This window comes from Anabas testudineus, chromosome 19 (assembly GCF_900324465.2).
Source record: "Anabas testudineus chromosome 19, fAnaTes1.2, whole genome shotgun sequence".
Classification (NCBI taxonomy): Eukaryota; Metazoa; Chordata; class Actinopteri; order Anabantiformes; family Anabantidae; genus Anabas; species Anabas testudineus.
The window spans coordinates 4,571,861-4,594,845 of record NC_046628.1 but is presented as its reverse complement, the minus strand read 5'-3'; the positions used below and the strand labels follow the sequence as shown (position 1 = coordinate 4,594,845).

At 42.9% G+C, this 22,985-nt stretch overlaps 1 protein-coding gene across 6 annotated transcripts in view; it reads right to left on the bottom strand.

The window, feature by feature from the left end:
- Nucleotides 1-9,433: 9,433 nt before the first annotated feature.
- Nucleotides 9,434-22,985, bottom strand: part of spag9b (sperm associated antigen 9b) — a 29,123-nt gene continuing 15,571 nt past the window's right edge. The window contains exons 6-30 of one of the 6 annotated variants that reach the window (XM_026350773.1): nucleotides 21,141-21,603; nucleotides 20,958-21,066; nucleotides 20,252-20,376; nucleotides 19,749-19,806; nucleotides 19,387-19,539; nucleotides 19,218-19,275; nucleotides 18,988-19,118; nucleotides 18,310-18,366; nucleotides 18,182-18,185; nucleotides 16,983-17,164; nucleotides 16,627-16,756; nucleotides 16,410-16,499; nucleotides 15,999-16,160; nucleotides 15,725-15,896; nucleotides 15,386-15,580; nucleotides 15,150-15,306; nucleotides 14,651-14,779; nucleotides 14,464-14,544; nucleotides 14,277-14,344; nucleotides 14,027-14,175; nucleotides 13,704-13,875; nucleotides 13,449-13,562; nucleotides 12,952-13,134; nucleotides 12,512-12,643; nucleotides 9,434-12,430 (exon numbers count right to left, since the gene is read on the bottom strand). In XM_026350773.1, coding sequence (XP_026206558.1) covers nucleotides 12,312-12,430; nucleotides 12,512-12,643; nucleotides 12,952-13,134; nucleotides 13,449-13,562; nucleotides 13,704-13,875; nucleotides 14,027-14,175; nucleotides 14,277-14,344; nucleotides 14,464-14,544; nucleotides 14,651-14,779; nucleotides 15,150-15,306; nucleotides 15,386-15,580; nucleotides 15,725-15,896; nucleotides 15,999-16,160; nucleotides 16,410-16,499; nucleotides 16,627-16,756; nucleotides 16,983-17,164; nucleotides 18,182-18,185; nucleotides 18,310-18,366; nucleotides 18,988-19,118; nucleotides 19,218-19,275; nucleotides 19,387-19,539; nucleotides 19,749-19,806; nucleotides 20,252-20,376; nucleotides 20,958-21,066; nucleotides 21,141-21,603 — 3,393 coding nt within the window. In that variant the 3' untranslated portion in view covers nucleotides 9,434-12,311. The remainder of the gene's footprint in view (nucleotides 12,431-12,511; nucleotides 12,644-12,951; nucleotides 13,135-13,448; nucleotides 13,563-13,703; nucleotides 13,876-14,026; nucleotides 14,176-14,276; nucleotides 14,345-14,463; nucleotides 14,545-14,650; nucleotides 14,780-15,149; nucleotides 15,307-15,385; nucleotides 15,581-15,724; nucleotides 15,897-15,998; nucleotides 16,161-16,409; nucleotides 16,500-16,626; nucleotides 16,757-16,982; nucleotides 17,165-18,181; nucleotides 18,186-18,309; nucleotides 18,367-18,987; nucleotides 19,119-19,217; nucleotides 19,276-19,386; nucleotides 19,540-19,748; nucleotides 19,807-20,251; nucleotides 20,377-20,957; nucleotides 21,067-21,140; nucleotides 21,604-22,985) is intronic. The other 5 variants (XM_026350775.1, XM_026350777.1, XM_026350774.1 and 2 more) reach the window with 5 other exon arrangements.

Genomic DNA, 22,985 nt, shown 5'->3' with positions numbered 1-22,985 from the left:
CCCTAACTTTCTAAGACGTTCCTCTCTCTGCTGTGGATGACCACACACACACACACACACACACACACACACACCCACACACACAGTCACAAGCTGACCTCAATCCTCCTTCTCTGGGCCTGTGGATGCGAGGGCACAGTTTTTATTTTAAGGCACCCTTGATCAAAGCCTGGCCCGTACATCTCAGTCGACATAGTGTGCGTCCACAGTCATCGAGTGCCCTTTTCGCCTTTTGTGTCTTTGGCAAGGCTGCAGGATAGACACAAAGGAAGCACATTTACGTGGGTCTGCAGGTGAGAGAGGAGTTCAGCGCAGAGCGGTGTGAAATGCTACGAGGTTGCTGCAACTGTGGCCCGAGTGGTTTGATCTTGATCAAAACACACATCGTGTGGAATATTTACAGAAGCTTAAAGGAAACATGCAGCATTAAAAGTCTGCAGATAAGAATGCAGAGTGACTGTTTAAGGCTAAATTAAGTCCATATATGTTCACAGTGCTAACATTAGAATGCTGATGATGTTTGCGTGTCTGTTGTTTTTTTTTTTACCTGCAGTGAACTTTCACTAACTTCAACAACTTCTTATGTTACAGCCTCAGCACCATCTATTTATGTATCTACCAGTTACTTGCCAGAGCACATTTGTCTCTTGCTTTTTATCCACATATTTGATCAAACTGTCAAAAATTATTTATAAGACCCCTGCAATCAAAGAGATGATTTGCACAGAGACAGGAGGTTTTATTTTCCTTTCCAGTGCCAATCACCGCATCTCTCTTTTGCCCATTTCAGCTGATGTCAAATCGGGTCATCCACGCGTCGGCTACGATTCCTTCACTTCATAATGGTCACCTGCCCGCCTGAGTGGATGTGATGGGAGCTGCAGGTAAAAGCAAAATTGTAATTTTTTTTTAAAGTGTAGTCTCTGTGGAAACCGCTTTTACTGATTTACACGTGCATGTTAAAACCTTCCTATACAACAAAAACAACGAGCTGAATTACAGGTGCTCTTTTTTTTGGGGGGGATGACGTTCTGTGCAGCTCATGACAACAGGCTACCAGCTGCTGAGCACTACTGTAAAAATGGCAAGTATGTCTCTGATATATTAAACCGAGCAGCTGCTGCAGGCTGGACAGAACAGAAGCATCACTGGTGACAGAAACTCAATTGCAGTTCACCTCAACCCACCTCGCACACCCAAACAATGGTCCATAAAAACAACAGCAGCTCAGAGTTAATGCAGATAAGTCCCATTAACCTTTGGAGGCTCACACTCTCCATCTCCGCCTTGCTTTCTGTATCCCTGGGTCCACGCTGTCCTTCACAGTCTTTCCATCTCTCTCATGAATGTTTGATGGTGCTGCCAGCTGCTCTCGAAGTCTGAGGGCGGCACGTGTTCTTGCTCACAAACACATGCTCCACACTGTTTTGTTTTTTTTGTTTGTTTTTTTTTTTTGCCCTCAGTGGACTCTGAAAAACAACAGCAGCATGAGTGTGTTTGCATGATTGTTAAAAAAAAATAGAGAGAGTTTTTATGATAGGGGTTTTGTTAAGGCAGAATAGCACGAGGCGTGCAACGACAGTGCTATTTTAGATGTATAGGAAAGTCATTGTTTTGCATCCAAAGGCAGCAAAAAAAAAAAAAACAGCGCCTCAGTCATTTCAAAAATCTTACACAAATGAAGTGTGGGCAACTTTCCCTCCCACACAAATCGCCCTGACTGTGTTTTTGTGCACAGACATTTCATTTTCTACAGCTTTCCTCTTCTATTGTGTGAGTATTTTTTTCTCTCTCTCTCTCTCTCACAGTGGAACATCTTTGATCATTAATTCCTGGTAGGCTGTTTGCCAATACAGATCGAGTGAGGAGGATGGAGGGGCTGGTGGGGAGGAGGGCACTGTTGACACACAAAAATGATTTCTAATGTACGTCAAGAAGCTCGGCTACGTTAAAAAACACACACACACACACACTGTGCACGCACACTGAAGTTTCTCTCACTCTTGCACAGGCACACACACCCTCAGCCGTATGTCTCTTCTGTGCTGCAGCTGCAAAATGATCAGGACCATCGTGCACCTCTCTCTTCCCAAGCAAATCAGTTAGTGATCCACACCACCTGTTGGCCTGCAGACAGAGGAGGAGACGCTAACCAGCTGCCTACGTGTGGACCGTCCACACGTATAGGTCAAAAACACTGAGAGGGGCCTCTGTGAATAGATTCGTAGGATCTGACAAAACCGTGCTACTACCTCTACTATACGAGTGTGTCCTCTACATACGTAAACACCTCCTCCATAAGTGATTCTCAAGGAGAAGTAACCAAGGCTTAAACCCTGTGAGAGTTCAGTTTTACTCTCTATCGAGACTGGTTTCTCAACTCACCGCAGAAAAGTAGGGTTCGATATCAGATTCGGCTCTGAGCAGTCTGCAGTAATATTAAATATGGTCGTCTAAATAGAAAATGATGAACTGTGCTCTTCCTCTGATTGATTTTGCTCATCCCTCACCTCTTTTTCTCCAAGCTGGTTGCGAAATGGGAACTACCCAAATACTGTGTGTGTTTACTAAAAGGGCACGGGACGCCGAGGAGGGCTCCCTGTTATCCTCATTTCTGAAATCAAGACAACAGCAGCAGGTAGTTTGTGGAGCCAAAAGCAAAACTACTACAACGATCAGTCGCTTCAAGTCACATCTGCTGTCCAATCAAATGTCCTGTTTCCTCACCCACTTTTTTTTGTCTCCTCCTCCTCTCCACCAACATCGTCCAGGTAAAGTTCAGACAGAACTAGGTCACAGTGAACCTGAGGCCTGTGTCTCGCATTACTTTACCTCCAGAGTCGGGACCTAGAGGACTTGAATCGGACTCAAACTCTGGCTCAGACCACAGCGTGTCCCCATCAGCCGAGCCGTTCCCCCACCAACGGCCCTCCCCTCTGAGCCGTTAACACAAATGAAGAGTTTTGGAGCCGCTCATGGGTCAATAGTACACTTTAGTGACTCTGGGCAAGTGATTGCATAGTGGCTCAAAATGCTGATGTGTGTTTATGTAGGTCATACTGTAGCCACGCTAAGTAGTAGCTCCGGGCTGTAGAGAGTTTATTAGGAATGAATTTTAAGAGATAACAACTATCAGTGTTTTCTCCTCTAACTGAATAAAGTAAATAGTTCCAGTAGTCACCTCGCAGTTATCTAACACACACAGTACTGCAGGTCACAGCTCCAGTTACATTTCATGATCCTTGTTTCCCTGTAATTATGAAGATACCAGAATACCAGTAGAAAGCTGCAACAGCCTTTTATTTATTTTTGGCCACCTGAGGCAAAAAAAAAAAAAAAATTCTATAATCAGCCGAAAACACATTAGGTTCCCACTTGAAGTTGTTATATAAGAAGTAATAAGCAGGCTTTTCACAGCTTGCTTCTCTGTGTTGACCTAGACAGTTCAACCATCAACTACAGCCGCCTGTTGCTGAAGCGCTGGTAAAACCTAAACTAGCAGATAAAATAGGCAGTGGACTGCGTCGCCATTAAACCGTGCGGCCAAAAATCCCAAAAATCCCACCGACAGGCTTTACCGCATGAAACCCAGCACACGTTCAGGTGTAAGAGGCTTAGAGTCGGGGAACAAACTGGAGCCCCAGTGGTTCAAATAAGGTGATTGGCCCCACAGCTCTCTCACCATTGTTCAGTCAGGTAAGAAAGGTATCACTGTGACTCAGAGGGGAAACATTACCCCGGAGAATCGGACAGTCCGGCCTACTGTCTGAGCATCACATGGTTATTTAACAATTTGAAGCATCAGTCACTGATTAACTTCACAGTCTCTCACTTTATTCAGTTGTGTTTCATGCGTAGCTCCCTCCAGACATCCCAAAAATAATATCTTTTTTTAAACCCACTGTATTGTAGTGTCAACACTGCAATACCACTTCTCTTATCATACAGCAAACCTTCACAAAAGATAGAGGTCTGTGTACTTGGCATTTACAAGCCCAGACATTGGGCAAGCAAAAGGTTACTTCATACAACCTTTCGAATCTCTTTCTCAGGTGACACACACGCAGAAGAGTTATCCAAAAGGGTTGTTGCGTGGGTTTTCTCAACAAAATGCTTTTCGACCTTGAGACTGCAGCTGAAAATGGAAACGGGAGAAAGTGCTACTGCTGCAGTAATCCCGATGTCACGGAGCTACTTATAGGGCTTATTTTAAAAGTTGCAAAACTTCGGTGAGCACGCAGGCACGAGATAGATGATTAACTCAACAAGTTAGATAAACTTAACTGAGTTATGTTCAACAGAACAGTATGAATGTGATTAAATAGAAATCTTCCAACTGGATAGTTCACATTAGCTCACACTGGTTAATGATGGTGTGGGTTAGTTATTGTGACTGCTAGACTACATAAGATAATAACAATCACTGAAACAGGTCGATTCCCGAGTCTCTTTGGTGACTTAAAGAGACTCTGGCTGATTGATCACAGATCACACAACCACAACATTCTCTGAGCCCACGAAGGAGACTCGACAAGGTCACAGGAAGTGGAAGTAGTGGACAGAAGAGTGCAGGGCTAAGGGCCAGACAGGAAGGCCAGGCACACACACATGCACAGGTGAGGACAGTGCCTATTTTCTTCTCTTCTGTCCCATCTTTTAACTCAGCACTGCACCCTGCAGGACGCAGCCTCACCTCAGCGTGAAAAAAAACTAAACTACACAGCTTCAGAGATGTCTTTTTTTTTTTTTTTTTTTTTTACCTGAACCATAACTGATTCTAAGTGAGGCGCTATGAAGGGCAGCTGGTGTGGGTCGCTGTGCTGCCTCCTCTCTGCGTGTCCGGACGGGTCAGGGAACAGCTCACCACGGTTCAAATGAGTGTCCGTGCTGAACCACAGTCGGCCTCAGGTCAGGCAGCGGTCGGTACATTTCTGGCCGCACCTCGGCTGCTTGCTCCTGAGGAAAAAAAACAGCAGAGCATGTTACATGATGCTGCTTTCTCTTGTAGACTCATGGAGAAAAATGATTGAGGCGTGAATGTGCTTGCCCTCTGTGTGTGTGTGTGTGTGTGTGTGTGTGTGTGTGTGTGTGTGTGTGTGTATTACATAATATGCAGACAAAAACTTTCCTCAAGGATTAGACTCAAGAGGATGATATTCACGGTTGAATGTGGCTGAAAGTCAAAGCTACTAGAGTGGGAGAGGCTCATTTTTGCTCATCTACACTGGACTTTATCATCAGACTACTTCAGGTCACACAGAGAGTTACGACACTTTAGTGCAGTTGACAGGTGAAGTGCAGCTCTTGTGTGTGTGTGTGTGTGTGTCTGCAGGCTGTGTGAGACCCCCATCGAGCCCGGTGCATTTGGGAGGATGACTCATCTCACCCTCTAGCTCTGCTTCTCAAAACACTCCTCTTCCCCTCACTCACCTTCCCCTACCTCATCTCACCGGAAAAAAAAAACCTCACATGACGTTGACACGGCTGTGCCGCCTCCAGCTTTCCAACGTCAAGAAAATGCATTATGTCCGGTCTCTGAAGGGATCGAAGGGGCGAGCATGATGGAGAAGGAGAGAAAACAAGCAGGCGGGCTGACAGACGGGCAGCAGCGAGGGCAGAGGACGGAGCGAACGCGAAGGCTCATTCCTTATGACAGCGTTCATGGCGCCAGTCAGGGGATCCAAAAGACAGAGGGAGGAACTCGACCACTGACACACACAGAGGCTGCATGGGCTGACCAACGTCCTCTCTGTGCAGGCAGCAGGGGGGCGTAGGAGGCCTGTTTACCTCCAGTGCTGGTCTCTGGTACTTAGTCCTGTGCTGCACTTTCTCCTTCATATCTTCCTTCTCTAAGGGTGATCCCCACATTTTCTACTGTAAGAGTAGCTCTACAGAGAACAGTTACTCCAGTACTGTACATGCAGGACCTTCCTTTGTCTTTACATCTAGCTCTATAATTCACCAGGGGACACTTTGACCACTCTGGTGGAAAAGAGCTGCAGGCCGTCCAGCCTGAAATCCATTTATTGACAACTTATTAACATTTACAGCTTTAGATTTACAAGCTCAGCAGCTGCGAGAACCTTGGGAAATAGAATACAATATCAATTTGCCAATAGGGGTTATTCATTTGTTTCCATAAATTAAAAGATAACTAACTCCTCCTTCACAATGCAGGGTGTTTTACGTCTGCCGGACACCTCGGAGACCCACGTATGTGGACTGGTTTGAACAGAGTAGAGGGTTTCAGTCCCTTTGCACGAGCAAGCAGAAGATATTGTCGTTATCAGACCTACAACACCTAAACTTCAAAGTCTTGCCAAAACAAAGTGCTGTAAAATGCCAGGACAGGGAAGAAAGCAAACGGCGGATTTGAAAAATGAAACACAAAGCGCTTGAGAGATTCTCTCCTTTGTCTTTGCCTCCGGCTCCTGGCTGGTGAAAGAATAATGAGTGCATATAATCAGAGTCGGTGTATTCACATGCAAGATTCAGTGTGTGTGTGTGTGTGTGTGTGTGTGTGCAGCTCTGGCGAAGCAGATCAAAGTGTGGTCATCACGAGCTCAAACCTAACATTCCAAAAAAAAACCCATTTGTTTAATATTAAAAGGTTAATGATGGTGAAATAAAGATGTGTGCTGACGCTGCAGTTTTAGGATTCCTGATAACTTCACGCACGCCGTCAGCTCGGGTTCTACGTGATCAAAGAGTCACACACACACACACAAAGAGAGAGAGAGAGTTAGAAACCCTCCGGTGACAGAGCTGATTGTCAAGGAAAGGGAGTTCTTACATCATATAAGGGGGGGGGGGGGGGTGAGGAGGGATGACATGGCAACAGGGATGAAGGCTGCGGAGCGTGAACAGAGTGATGAGAAACAATGAGAGGACTCAAATAGACAGAGTGTGTGACTCAGAGGGGGGACTCCAGCTGTGTGTTTATCCTGCACCAGGGAAGACTGTGTCAAGCCAGCTGAGATGACAGAGCAGACGAGGGCTGCGACATGCAACACAGACGGCAGGCGTCACCACACACAAACACACACACACACACACACACACACACACACACACTCAAAGGTGTGCGTTGCGGCTCTCCTCCGGAGTGCGCGTGTGTGTTATTGTGAGTTGCTCATGATTCATGCCGAATAGATGCACCACAGCAAATCTGTCTTTATGAGAGGAGGGTGTATTTCTGTGTGCAGCGTTTTCCACCTCTTGCTTTTTTTATTTATTTATTTTTTTTACACCTTCTCCTAGTGGAATTGAGGCATCCAGCAAAGTCAGCATCCACCTCGTTACACCCGCGTGACCTTCTGGGAAATACATAAGGCCACACACGAACAGTGCACATGTTAATCCTCATTTCACATCATGTTCTTCTCAGCGTTTTAGCTCAGAGCAAGATGGCGGTACTGTAAACTGACATTTGGTACTGGTATTAGTAGGTCAGTTGACCTGGAGCATCCTGGGCATCAGTTACTACAAACAGGAGCAAGAGGTGGTGATTGTGCTGGGACCTGGTTAAACCACTCTGTACAACCTTGGAGCAACCATCTGGCCATGTTGCATAACTGCTAAGCAGACTGTCAAATGGCACCGGTAGCTTAGTTATGCAAAATCTTTGCAAAACCGGTTAAAAATGTTTCTGACCTCTATTCAGCCTGTACACATAACTGCACAGAGCACCGAAAGGACTTTTAGTTGTATTAGAAAGGACGTTCAGGAAGCTCGACCTTGGTGTTCACAGCTGAATTTACAGCCGTGAATGTTATGTAAGCTGCAAGAGGCACTCCTAAAATGACCAGAAACACAATTAGAGAAGTAGAAAGAAAGTCGTCCACAGGATAATTTACTGGTTACACTCATTATTGGAGCTTTGCAAGTTCCAGATTACTTCACACTGAACGGCAAAGCATCAGGGATAAATCTAGTTTGGTTAAGTAAAGCTAGTTCACAGAAGTACTTCAGACTACTTGAATGTGGTCTTCATCGGGCTGAGATTGAGGAAGTTTAGCCCTGAGCAGCACGGGGCCTTTTGCACGCGCACTGTCCAATGGTCAAGTGTGTGCTGGCTTGTGAATGCTTGTAGTATTTCAACCGTAGAGCGAGCCATGCCGGCTGTGCCCCGTCCCCTCTTTTCCACTGCATTGGGGTTCTAGCTTTGCATTTAGCATACAGATATTAGCCGCCAGGCTTCTCTTAAAACACTTGAGAATATACGTGAGCACGATTCCTTCAAGTTCACTTTGTCGGACAGTATTAAATCGATCATCTGCATCACTGAGGAAGCTTGAGATGTACTTTTTTTTGCATGTATTATCACATTTGGGTGGTTTTCGTGTTAATAGTTTCAATTAAGATCATTTTCACACAAACAAAACATATAAACAAAAGATACAGGATTGTAAACTGACAGGAGTGATATGCAAACAACAGTCCAGACAAACAGACAGCACCGTGCTGAGTATCTATTACTTAACCTCCTACTCCACTATCATGACTGTGATCCATGACAGCCAGGCTTTCTCCTATTAAGAGCTCGGGAAGCGATTAAAGCCTCTCTATCCGTCTCTTAGCCAGCTTAAAAAAAAAACAAAAAAAAACAGTTCAGCCTCATTCAATGAGCTGAAACCAAGGCCCTGAATAGAACAGCTGTGGACCAATGGCAGGCAGGGGAGGAGTACTGCTGTCCTTCTAATAAAGTCACTGAAAAAACAGCACTACCTCGCAGCTTAGCACGCCCTCTAGTGTTAGGAGAGAAAAGTGTGGAGGCTGGACTCAAGTCCACAAAGCTGACTGAACAGACCCTGTTGTGTCACACTAAGGTCACACCAATTTCAAGTTAGGAAAATGAACATGTAAAGACGGTAAAATGTTCATATCAACACGAAACAGATATGAAACATAGAACACAGTATTTCAACAACAACAACAACTTGACAAAACCACAGCTGGAAGCAAAACAACAAACAAATCAGATCTTTGGCAGCATGAAGTAAAGTAGCAGCAAATCTCCTTTGTATATGTTGAAAATGTGCGTAGATGTTTCATGCAGCATAGAGTATGATAGCGCATAGGATCCTGGAAAGCTAATTAGTACAGTATGTTTTAATTAAAATGCACAGCATTTAAATCAGACTTATTTAAAGCTGGTTTAAATGAAAAACAAGCCTGGTTTAACTGGTAATGATTTTGTGAAACACAAGGTCAGAGACCTTAGATTAAATCAAATTAATGATTGTTGAACTCTTGTTTAGCTGCTTTAGTTTCAGAGTCCTGGTGCTGACTCACTGTTGACAGTGTTCTGGGAACAGAACGAACACATTATTAACGTTAATAGCACACTATTGAGCGTCCTTTCCTTCCTCTCTGCATGTCAGCAAACATATCTTTACAACGGTTCAGCTCCAAATACGACAAGCAGACAAAATTAGCCCACAAAAGTAGCTTTAATTGATTGTTAAAAAGAAGTAAGGCCAGATATGCTGCAGAAGTACAAGATGGTGTTCGTACTGCTGACTTTGAACAGGGGGAGCACCTGCCAAGATAATGACAGACGTATGCAGATGAGAGAAGTGACAGACCTGCAGAGGAGGGCGAGACTCTCAGAGGAAGTTTCCTCTGTCACGCTGTGGTGGGATGAAGTAACCCAATCATTGCCTAGAGTTCAGTTTGACTTTTCCCTGCACTGGAGATGAAAACCGATGCTGTCAGAGTCTGTGGACAGGCTGCAGGGTATCTGCTTCAAAAAAAAAAAAAAGAAAACCCCAAAAAAGGCCTGAAGCAAACTCTCACTCACTGCTCTCCCCTAAGAGACATAGTGCATAGCTAAGTAAAGTTACCCCTACGAGACTAATTCATCATCCCAACAGCAGCAACTGTTCTTCTTCATGTTTCATACATATATAATCAGATATATTTATATTCAATATACAAAGATACATTCTGAATTGCAAAGGCTCCATCAAATAAATACTGACATGGCTAAACTTCAATAACATTGATCTCCTCTCCTGGAGACGACACACACACACACAGACACACACACACCTGCATGATGAGGAGAGGCCTCATCTGATACTGTTCAATATATAGAGGACAAAACATAAAGCATACCAGTGCAGTGTACAGGTACACGGAGGCCAGGGATACAGTATTAAATTACACCTAAATGTACATCTTGTACACTGCACTGTCAGAGGAAAAACAAAACATGAAAACATTTTTTGAATTGAGTGGTTTACCGACAAATGGGGCTATTCTCTGCAAAAACACACCGCTGCCTTGTATAAACAGGAGCAAGCAGCGCTGCTAAACCAAAAATGTCAATGTTCCAGTTTTGACCTCTAAATGTCAAGATAGGGATTAGAGGGGGGTGGCGGTGTGTGTTGGTGGTGTGTGAGGGGGTTATGTAATTCTCAGCGTGGCTGCTTGTTTTATCGTCTCATAGTAATGGGTCCGGCACATTCTCTCCTCTTACGCCCTGGAAAAAAAAAAAAGTCATTTCCCAAATATGAAAATCTAAAAATATAGCTCATCTATACAATTGGATTACTGTTACAAAATGCGCATGTTGTCTAGCGTGCACAAAGGGAGACAACTGTGCTGAGAGGTGCTGTGTTACATCAGACACTTATTGTTTGAGCATGTGGCAAACTATCAAACTTTAATTTCTTAACCTTTGGTAGCAAACGTAACATTCTTTAAAGAGAAAAAAAGAAAATACTGTGTCACACCTGAAAAGCCCTTAACTCAGTCCTCTCTAACTTTGATACCTAAGGCATATTTTAAAGTGTCAACTAGCTGAAGCTGGTGGCAGACTGGGAGCAGAGGACTGACAACGTCCTCATGTAATATTGGATTAAATACAAATCTTAATGGTACATGACGAAATAGTGCATGAATCCATCTCTGTCAGCATCGCGACTTAATTCAGGGAAGATTTACAGTACGTAGTGGTAGATGCTGCAGCAGCTGCTTTTCATTTCATAATTAAGGGTTTTGTCAATGAGATTCGCTCCAGCTTGTGTTCCATTGTTTTACAATTACATTCAAGTCACAGTGCAGAGCGTCAGTTTCTGAAAATCTAATCCATCAGCCGTGTTTAGGCGTAATCAGAAGTTTTTCAAGTTGCAACTGTATTTCCTTATACAGTTGACATATTCTAACTCGTCATTTTCTGAAAAAATATATATCAAATATTGGCCATCACTACATGTATCAATATGTATTAATATGTACATGTATATGGGCCCAATTCAAAAAATCATCTAGAGGAGTTCATCCTGATATACAGTAAGACATTTTCTAATATAATTAATAATTTAAATTTGGGTTCATGTCGCACAAATTGAACAAAGATATGTTTCACTTCGAGTTACTGTTTCCATTATGATTATTCAATGATTATTACTGGAATTCTTAACAGAGTATTTTTCATCCTGATAGTTCAAAGACGTTTTGTTATTCTGAAGTGTTGGTAAATGCTCGTCTGTGATGTTCAAAGCTTGCTGTGCATTTCTGTTTTGAAAAATCAATACTTTGCACTGTGTCTTAAATGAAATCATAATGCAAGACGGGCAAACACTGGAGTTACCACTGTTGCATTTTAAATATTTGGATAAATATCCCCTGCTCAGAAAAATGTGTGATGTATTGCATTTGACCTTATCTTCTAATCCTGACCCAGGGAAAAATGGCGATCGATTCGATTTCTTTTCTTGCATACAATCAAAAGCCAAGTTCTCAAAAGATAAAAAAAATATAGAAAATTAAAATCAACATGATGTGAAATTCACCCTCAAGTCCGATGATTGGTTCCCATGCATGATCACCCAGGTCTTATATATTACAAGGCAACTGGGGCACTCGTGTGATTATCTTGATTTGAACAACTTGATTTAGCATCAGCTGTGACCAGGATCAGGATACAGTAACTGGACTGAGTGGAGGGAACCTGGACATATCAGGAGGATAAACTGGGTGCATCTGCCGAGCTAATATGACAAACTCAAAAACGGCTTTATCTCAAATAATATTAAAAGAAGAGCAAATGCAAATTCAAATCCATAAAATAACAAAAGAACAAATAAGAGTAAACGAGTAATAAAACGTTAACATGCAGTTTGTGTCAGTCTGTGTGCTCTCAGAGCAGTTTCTGCTTGTTTCACTCGTATTGTTCAATCTGAGGGAAAAAAAACAAAGTGCTGATTAAACTGGTGCCTGTAGAGGGAGTCATCCTGTTGAACTCCTCCTCCACAGCAGGGGGTTTGAGGGAGAAGGCAAATCAGGCCTCAGGGAGTCAGAGTTCAGTCCTCGTTGACCATAACATGCCAGACGATGAGGTGGCTGCGCTCGGCTTTAGCCAAGCAGGGCTGCAGATTCAGCTGGAGGTCCTCCCCTTCCTCCTTCTCGCTGTCCTCATCACCTAAAGACAGGAACAGAGAGAGCTCATCCTCCATTCACGGTAGCGCAGTGACTTGTATTGAGGTTCGTGGGGCACACTCACCCATCCTGAAGTCGATGTAGCCTTCTCCTCCACTCATCACCAACACAGACTTGGTTCCTTCCTGAGCTGAGACATCTGTTGCTTTGTCTCCTGCTGCCTCTCCTCCACAGGACACAGATGGAAGCGCATGACCTGAGAGCACAGACACACAAACTGTAAATAACTCCAAACAAGTCCAGATTGTGTTTTTCTGCTGATTACATACAGATTTTCTTATCACTGTATTTGAATCACATCTCAGCTCCCTGTATTCACTCATATGAGACAACAGGAACAGTTCAACTACACTTCTTCCACATCATTACAGTATGTTGTTGTATCAAATCTCATTAGCTACAAGACAAAAATAATAACCATCACACTTTAAACTGTCAACGTTTTAGTAAACATTTCCTGACAGCAGAGCTCACTAAATACACATTCACTGAAAACATACTCACCTGGGACGGCCGTGAAGAACTTGACTGCATCCCGGTGACCATGGAAACAGAGTTGAGCATGAGCCATGGAGCAGTATGGAACAAACGTCCCGGTTGTCACTTTGTCGCCGCTGTCGTCGCCATAGACTCGAACTACACTTCCAGGATGGTTTCCTGCTGCCTTGGTTACCTGGTTGGCTGCTGCTAGGACAGTAAGTAAGAGAGAGAAAGACATGCAACCGGCAATTAAAAGCTACACTGATATTATTAGTACATTGTATTTTAATTACTAAACTCAAGCTCCCAACAGACTAGTGTAGTTCCCAACAAAAGTTGCTCATGTGAAGGCAGGTAACATCAGTGTTAAACAACACTCAGCATTAACCTTGAGCATCAGTTTGTTGAGGTGAATATCGCTTTTTGAAATAAGTAAATCATATAATAAGCTGTTTCTGACATTTAGTGCAGAGTTTTCCGTAACAATAAGAGAAGAATCTCAGTGTAGGCTATATACTTACTCTCTGTCAGAGGAATGGAGATGATAACTCCGTTGCCAGTGCCGATCCACAGACGATTACACGACACCATCAGTGCTGTGATCCTCACAAACGAGAAGCCCAGCTTCCCCGTGCCTGAGAGAAATACATAAATAAAAAAATAAAAAATTTTCACATTCAAAACCTAAGGTGAACAAGACAAATAACAAGATGAGTGTTATTTGTGTTATATTTGGAGGTTAGACAACTGCTGAATCACACCCAGAGTGAACTGACCCAGCATCTTGCTGACGTAGGGCTCGATGTCGACGTCCTGGAGGTGCTGGTAGGTGTGAGCGTGGAACAGCCTGAGTGTGGAGTCCAGCCTGATGGACACCCAGATACCATCCCCGTCCCAAGTCAGCAGACGCACCTGACTGTCCTTACGAGGGTGGGCATCAAATGACTTCTGCAGATGGATGAGAACACGGGGCATGAGAGCAATGCAGCAAAGACGGCTAACTTCATACGGCTCCATGACAATGAAGTGGACTGTAATTGCTTCAGCTCAGTCGCCTTCATTGAAAAGATAAATGACTGCAGTCTCAGTCTGACTGTACCTCTATCTTCATAGCTTTGGGCTGGACCACATAGATCTTATTCCTGTAGCCACACCACACCTTGTCATGCACAACAGTCATGCAGCGGATGGAGTGGTGCGGTGTCCCCAAGTCTAACAGATGATAGTTGGTCAGATCCCACTGTCCATCTGATGGAAGACAAAGACAAAATAAAGGGGTTTATTTGTTAGCAGATCCCACACTGACAAGTTATTTTGGCAGGTGGAGGATTAAAGCTCATCCAACTCACCTACTCCTCTGTGGAAAATGGCTAGAGTGCCATCAGAAAGGCCAACTAGTACACGCCCTTTCACATGTCTGTAGGAGACAAACATTTGCTAAATCAACTGTTTTACAGCCAAAAGCGTGAGGGTGAAATCAGAGGATGATGGAATAAATTAATGGCCCGTGTGTTTTATACCTACAGCTGTACTTACACTATGCCAAGCACAGAGTCCTTCAGCTTTATGGAATGGAGACACTTTTTCCACTGAGCCACAGACGAGTGGACGTACACACTAGAATCAAAATTAGGATTACAAGAATTTATTAGAGAACAACAGATCTCTTGGCCACAATCCCAGGTGTCCTGGACTAAAACTACAAACTGCATTTAAACCTTACCATCCATTCTGTGCCCCTAGCCACATGGTGGGCAGAACACTGCTCATCTTCTGAGCCTCTTCTCTCATCAAATCCTGCTCCTCATCATTAGGGTTTGAACTCACGCCATCTTTGAACAGGTCACTCTCCCTGGAACAGATGACAATAACATGTTAAATATGAACACTTTGAGACTGTAAAGTGACAAAAGCTGTCAAGTGGAGCTAATTATTTATTTTAGAATAGAAACACTCAAGTACATGTGCGTTATAACTGCACTTGATTACAGTAATCAAGTAAACCACTGAACAGTGTGCACAGGTTAGCTGTTGCTGCAATGTAGCAAGTGAGTTTGACTAGAATCTTTAATGCATTGTAATGATTTATAATAATCACACAAACATTTACATGTGCTCTTGCTTTAATGCAGATGCTCGGTGAATGTTTACGTCTGTACTGATTAAACAGACAGACTGAACTATAATGACCCTGTGCTGGGTACTGAGCCTCCTGATGTCACCTCTGAGAGTAGTTGGCTGGAGTCTCTGCTGTCTGCTGAGCTCCCAGTGGATCAGTGAAGACATGCTCGGTGTAGACTCCCCTCAGGGTTTCTCTTTGGTCAGCAAGCCCTGCGCTGGCCTCCGTCGCCTCGGTGGCTTCTTCTGCCGGTTTGGATTCTGCACAGAAGACAACCTCTAAGCAACTTGAATCCACTTGTGTGTGTGTGTGTTAGATTAAAAGTTCACAACATCCTACCTGTTCCTATGTCTGCTGTCTGAGCAACCACTGCTGTTCCTTCAGCCGCACAGCCCACAACGGTGATGCCTCCAAGAACACTGTCATCCCCTGCTGAGCTGCTATTGGCTGATGACAAGATGTCATCTCCAGCTGGTCCCACCTCAGAGTTTGGAGGCACCTCTTCACCTGCTGGGTAGTCCGTCTCTCTTGCACCTAAATAATAAAACCACATATACAACATATAACATATTCTGTAATCCAGAACTGGTATAGGTCCACTGTGAGCCACTGAATGTAAACTAAGCTATGTGCACACAAAAGCAATGAAATCCTCTCTTTCTGTACCCATCTACTGACCTGGTACACTAGCGATGCACAGTACATGGGAGTTACAAATAAAGAAGCTCTCCAGGATGTTTCCAGGCTGGTTGGCATCAACGACAACAACTTTAGTGGTAGACTGGGTGCTGGTACAGATCCACACCAGTGACGACAAGTCGTCTTGCTGCAGCAGCTCTTTCTGTTGATCCTGCAACAACGTCATGGATTGATTAATATAACTATTCATACTCCAATGTAAATATTGCTCTGATAAGACAAGTAGAACCTAAATCTGTGAGTTTGTGCATACCTTGAGCTCTTGATCCAGTTTGTCCAGGCTACTCTGAGAGCCCATTTTCTTCCTGGGGCTTTCTGGTCTAGACACATCACTGTAAAACACACTGGCTCCTATGATTGAGCCGCCATCTCTAGTTTTACCTCCAGAGAGGTTCACGCCAGCAGCGCACCACAGCTGTAGCACAGACATACACAGTCATAGCAGTCACATACATTAAGATATAAATAGGATATAACACTTATCTAAATCACACCTTGAAAACAAAATGAAACAAGGAAGAGATCAATATATAGAGGAATTCAGGATGAAACAGAGCAGAGTGACACACAATGCAGTCCTTAGGATGGTTAAAGATATGCGTAGTTCACATTGAGGATGAATGTTAACAAGATATTTTATATGCAATAAACGTAAATGTAGAACCTTCATAGAAGGATCTTTTTCATCCAGTGGTCTGAGGAAGACAGGAACAGGCAGATTCTTCATCTTGTTTTCTGTTTGACCCCCATTGGCCTGAAAAGTCGAACGACAGCACTACTCAAGATGTTGCTTCTGTTATAGCTTACAGGTTGATAATTCCAACAACACACTGAATGTACAGAAGGTGCTATTGCCAGTCCTATAGGGGTCATCTTCTTACTTTGTACTTCTTGGGCAGGCTCCACCCATAAGCCTGGACTCTGCCGTCCTCCTTCTGGACATGGGCTTTGACCTGCTGGTACTGCGCCCTCTTCTGTTCTCGCCTGGACACCACATTATCAGCTGGCACTCTATGAGACAAAACAACAGCCCGTTGACAAAAGAGGTCTGTTACAGGTTCTCACCAAACACTGTTTAAACAAATTAACAAAAATATAAAATTATGGTGGTCTAAAGGAACCAATATCAGGTTTGGATGTGCTGCTGGTTGTTTTTGAGTTACTGCACTAAAATCAATCAACAGCGCCTCAGCATAAACTAATCGCATTATCACATCACATATCTTGACTGACTTACTCCTCATTGAGGAAATCAAAGGCTTTGCTCTTGTCGCTGGGCAGCTGCTGCAGGGTGCTGCTCCTCTTCTTAACAGATGGCTGAATCTGAGAGGTGGGTGCATTGTACTTGACGTTCACTGGGGCCTCCGACGCTGGCTTCTTGGCTGCCCCACCCGACGAGCTGAATAAACGGCTGAAACTAGAGGTGTAAGGGTGGGGAAGTGGAAAGGAGAGAGGGGTGGGAAGCACACAAACAAACGTGTAGAGGGGCGGACACAAGCAGTAGCTCGAGCAGCAGCAGAAGTAGGGTTCAGCACTTAAGAGTAACAAGGTTCCTCTCCCATGCTAACACACCATGCCAGCTGTCATACTGGTAGCAATCTCACTGACACGAATGATCCCATAAACCTGTCAATCAACCCGTTTGTCCTTTTGTCCTGTCTCCCAAACAACAGAACATGAGAGCAGAAACCCACTCACAACGCTGGAGAGCAGGGAGGGCAGGGTTAATTTTCAGCACTGACTCAGACGTTAGTCAACAACAGAACAAAGAAAACAGGCCTGTCCTAAAATCACATTTTCTGTTTCTATAGAATGACACATCTACACATACATGAAGGTTTTAATACCGCATCATTTTGTTGTGAAACTCACTTAAATGTTTTGATAACAGCTGTAAAGTTAGATATAAGAAATGTATTTAAGTCTAAACAGTTTTGCTTTGTTTTCAGTCCCCTCATTTTCCTGCCTTCCCTCCCATCCCCATAGCAACCCTCCAAACACACCTCCTGCACATAGACGTCACAACATCAGGCAGAATAGAGAGGGACACAGAAAAAAGGGCAGGAGAGATGGTGAATTCGTCAGATTTTGCTTCTTATACACTCAAGTGTCCCAAACCCGTTGCCAAAACCCTGCACCAAACCAAACCACACTCATTCCAAATGAAACTCAACAAAGGAGAGCCTGGATCTGACATCGGATATTCATTTTTTAATAGTAAGCTTAGAGCAGCTTTAGTTCCCTCAACAGTTTCCATCAAGCCTGTGTGTTAACAACTTCCTTAATGTTAAACAACAATTAACAACTACTGTGATCATGAAGCAGCTCAGATCTGCAATCACAGCCATTGTTCCTTTGCTGGCTCTCCTCTGTTAAAAGTTTGTAAGAACTATACAGGACAATACAGACAACATGAACATGTCAAAGATTTACCTACATCCTGGAGAAAACAACCACACAACATGGAATACAAGAAGAAAGCAACATTGAACACATAAAACACAGTAACCACTCAGTGGTTGATATTTACGACCTCAAGAGAAGAAAAGAAAAGAGAAGCTTACAACTGCCAGAGACTGGATTTCTTCTTCTCTGGAAGAGCTGGGCTCTCCTTTGAAGCCCTGACATGAAAGAAAAAAGAATGCATTACATTTATTACTCCATTCTTATTTGAAACTTCAAACTACACTGAGATGTTTCTGTTTGACGAGCGTAGCTTTGTATTTCCCATTTGGGGATTATTTGTGCGTATGTGTGTGATCAATGCAGGAGAACCAGCTAAAAGGCCTTTTTCGTAGCAGCCTTTGGATTCATCACAACAGGAAAAGTACAGAGGAGACAAAAATGTTTCTGTACACATCAGAATCCATCCTGCTGCTAACATAATGACTAATGTCATCAAAAAGACATTCACAGATGAGTTTGTGTGGTTTGGATCATGAGCAGATCCCTTCTTCCTCCACACTTCAGCCTTTCATTCACATTGGAGATTAATCTTGGTCTCATCTCTTCATAAAACTTCATCTGTGTGCATTTGTGCAAATTACAACCTGCTTTTCTGATTCTTGTTCATCTTGTGATACACCTTCAGCTCCTCAGCTGCCATTGCTTTCCTTGTTTGACTCCCTTCTGTGAATGTTGCTCAGTACACCAGTGGTACCTTTCTTTTTCAGAACATATAGAGCTAGTTGTTTTTCTTACAGTCAGCCCTACTAGATATCGCCCAGTTCTTCCTCACTTACCGGATCATCTCTGTCCATCGAACAGCCTCCTGCAACTCCATCAGCCTCTCCTTATACTGGTTCCTCTCCATCAGGACTCTGGCCATCTCCACCCTGGTAAAGCGCTTTCTTTGTGCTGTTGGTACATCACTCTGCAAAAACAATACCTGCATGAGGCTACACAACCACTACTTAAAACGCATCATACACAAACATAACACAAGCAGAAACAACATGTATCAAGGACTCACGTCGTCATCATTGTCATTCTTAACCTTCTGTTTGGCCTCCTCCTGCTCTGCTCGAACTCTGTAAGTCAGTACAAAAATGGAATATTTCTAAATCGTGTCTTTAAACTTGAACTTCCAGCACAGTGTGTAGATTTGCATTGTGAAGCTCGGTGTCTAAAAAACTACCCACTTCTTGAGCTCTTCTTCTAATTCTTTGTTTTTCTCCTCCAGTTTGCACTTGGCCTGAGTGACAGCGTCCAGCTCTCCTCGCAGAACCTCTTTCTCACATGACAGCTCATCCACGCGAGCTATCAAATCATTTTTCACCACATTTAGAGCGTTTCTGAAAACAAATGCACATGTATGTTGACATACATTCTTTTATGATTGAGATTAAACACAAGGGGGCAGCACTGTTCTGTTCGAAGGTCCGGAAGGCTTTTATGTGGTCTTCAGTTTGTACATTTTAGCTTATTATACTGTAAGTATTAATGTTAGAATACAAGAGCAGCAATGGTTTAAAAAGGAAAAACGGGTGTTCTGACAACTTACTTGGTCTCCAGCAGCTGAGTGTTCTCATGAATAAGATGTTCCACTTCGCGACCCATACCTGAAAATCACCCAAAATAAATGTTTCATCCGATCATCCTCTTCAACATATAAAAAAAAAAAAAAACACACTGAAAAGCTCTAATAACTAGAAGTGTCTATGCTACATACTAACATTGCTGTTCTCCCATTCTTACCTATAAAGTTGTAATCTGACATGATGCAAATCAGAAAGAGGTTTATGAGTAACTCAAACGTTTGAATATCTCTAGTCTATAGCAGCACTATCTTTCACAACACACAACACTCTAGTATGCAAATCTTTAAGAAAGTCACAGGGGAACTGAAACTGGGAACAAAGTTTACTGATACACACCAGAAAACTCATCTGTTCATTTGATAAAGCCCGACAGCAGAAAAAAATGACAATTTAGGCAACACAAAATGATAAAAAAATAAAGAAAAAAGTAGAGACTGTGACAAAAATCCTAAGACTCAGCACTTACCTAGCAAGTCGGCTCCCTCGTCCACGTCTCCTATCAGGTCGTTACCAGCAGAAGATAGCTCCTCAAACAGAGAGTCAGTGTTACGGTCGAATGCTAGATTCTCTATGCCACCTTTAGTTGGTGTGCTGGATGGACAAATCAACGGGAGGGAGAAGAGGAAAAACTAATTATTCAATGACAACACTGTTTTGATTAAGCAAGTTGTGCTGAAGAAAACAGACTTGAGTGATAAGACTGTGAAAAATCAATACTAGGTGCTTGTTACTTCATTATGAAAAACAGCCACTGTAGTTTATTGTCCAACACACAATAGCCTGGTGCTGTTACTCCTTCCTGGTTTACCTTATCTGTACTTTTCTACTTATACTACTACTACTTATTTATGAGCCATTGAAAAATGTGCATCTAGTTGGAATGAAAGAGTTGATTTCTAGCATAAGAACAACAGTTGGCACTCTTTCTTTACACTCAATTAAAAAAAACAATGGTGGCAGTTTATTATTTATGACAGCTCTGTGCAGCATGTCAACAAAATGCCAAATGTCTGTACGCCACTGTTGACGATACACACAGGAAGAACTCTAACAGCAGAGCAACTGTACTATCTTTTCTAACACTTACACAAGCTGTAACAAAATATTACATTTCATCACAGCATCTCTTTATGATTATAAGCCACCTGCACTATGCTGCAGAATCTAATCACCTTGTTCCTATGCAGCCGTTGAGGTCCATGTCTAGCTCTGGAGTGGACTCTATGATTGCCTGCACCTCAGACTTCTCCAGGTTTTCTGTTCCATCTTGTACGACAGAGACTGCAACATTAGTTTCAAGTTGGAAAACAACATTGAAGAAAAATACACAATCATTTAAGTGCAATGACTCTTACCTTCAGTAAGAGGTGTAGAAGCTGACTCCTGAGCGTCACAGCCGAGCTGACCCTGCTGTCCTTCCTGCACTGCTGTGATGTTCTTACTGCTCTCTGGTTTTCCATTGTTCCAGTCAAGGTTCTTGTTCAGCCTGTCTGAAGCGTCCTGTTTCTGAAGGGATGTGTCCACAGACTCCATGGTAACATCTGAAGCAGTAGAACCTCCCCCCAGACTAGACACAGGACTCACACCAGTGGATGCTTCACCATGAGAAGGAGATAGAGGTGTGGTGGACTGTGAGTTACCGCTGTATGTAGATGTGGGGGTGTTTGATTTAGAGGTACCACCCTGAGAGGACGCGAGGGTGTTAGATTGGGACCCTCCACTTTGTAAAGATGCTCGAACTCCACTTTTGGAGACACTTCCTTGGTGAGATGGAGAACTGGATTTGGAGCCACTGTGGTTTGCCTTGGACAACTCATCCTTAAAATAGAGGAAGAGAAGAAGAAAAAAAAAAAACAAGAAGAGAAGGTAAACAAGAAAACTGCTGCAGGATGTGAAGGCAGGTAAGGTGCAGCTTGATGTAGACAGTACACACATCAGACACAAAGAACACAATCAAGTAAAAAAAAAAAAAAAATCAAAACACTATCACACCACACAAAAATAGTAACGTAAACTAGAAAAACAGAAGAAATGGAAATAATATTATTATTATTATAGTAATAATAATGTTTTAAAATAACCCAGACATTAGAACAGTTTAATGTTAACTGTTTCAAACGGTGTGCACTTTAACATGCAGCTCAACCCTGCACAAACACAGCATGCAACCAGTGGCCTCATAAAACAAGTGGTTTGTTCAGACATCATTGGCTTAACTCAGAATCTCTGGCAACAACAAGACGGTGTTTTTTTAACCAGAGTCGATCAACATGTTAACTTCTCCTACACCCTTAAGCTCATTTGGAGCATGTTAACTTTTCAAGATCAAATCAAAACCTGACAAAATCCTGATCATTGACCAATGACAGTAAGTAGTAACCTAGTAGCTAAATACAATGTACTGAGTGAAACTGTGACATTAGTAATAACTCTGCTTACAATGATCTCTGTCAGAGATAGAAGAAACATTTTATGTACAGTGTGATTAGAGTAGGATTAAAACAAAGCTGCTAACAGAGAGACTATATTTCATCATACTAACAGCAATCTATGATTAGAACTGCAAATTCATTTCATTAAGTTTCTGTCATTCCTGACATGGTTTACACTCTTATTCCAGCAGCAGGAAATTTGGCAGTCAGGTGCATGCAGTTTCACTGAGTCACCAGTTATTGCCAGTGTGTTAGCATTATTTACTGTAACATAATAGCACATACAAAGAAGTCTGCACCACAGCTACGATATTACGATAGTGCACAAAACTAGGTTAGTTTGATGAACACCAGGGTTACAGTCTCTTCATGAGCCGGTTCTACCTGGTCTTCCTGTGAACTTGCACGTCTCACTTTGACAGGGGAGAACTGTTCCTCGCACTGAAGGATATTAAAGAGCTTACTCACTGATGTGTTTTTGACCCTTTCATTTCTTTTTATTTTAAAATACAAGCAGGTTTCATGATGTAAATACTGAGTTATACAAGAGAAATCAACATTATAAATACTAACCCACTTAAAAGAAAGTTTAAAGTAAAAAAAAAACAGCACGACAAAGAGTAATGTTTCTTACAGCATTAATATTTTTATTATTATATAGTATTTTTGTTATCCTGTGGTGGTGAAGGTTACCCGTTAGCAAAGGTCCTCTGTTTAAGTGAATGTGAGCTGACAAACGCTGGCACTGTAAATGCCACTGTTTGACTG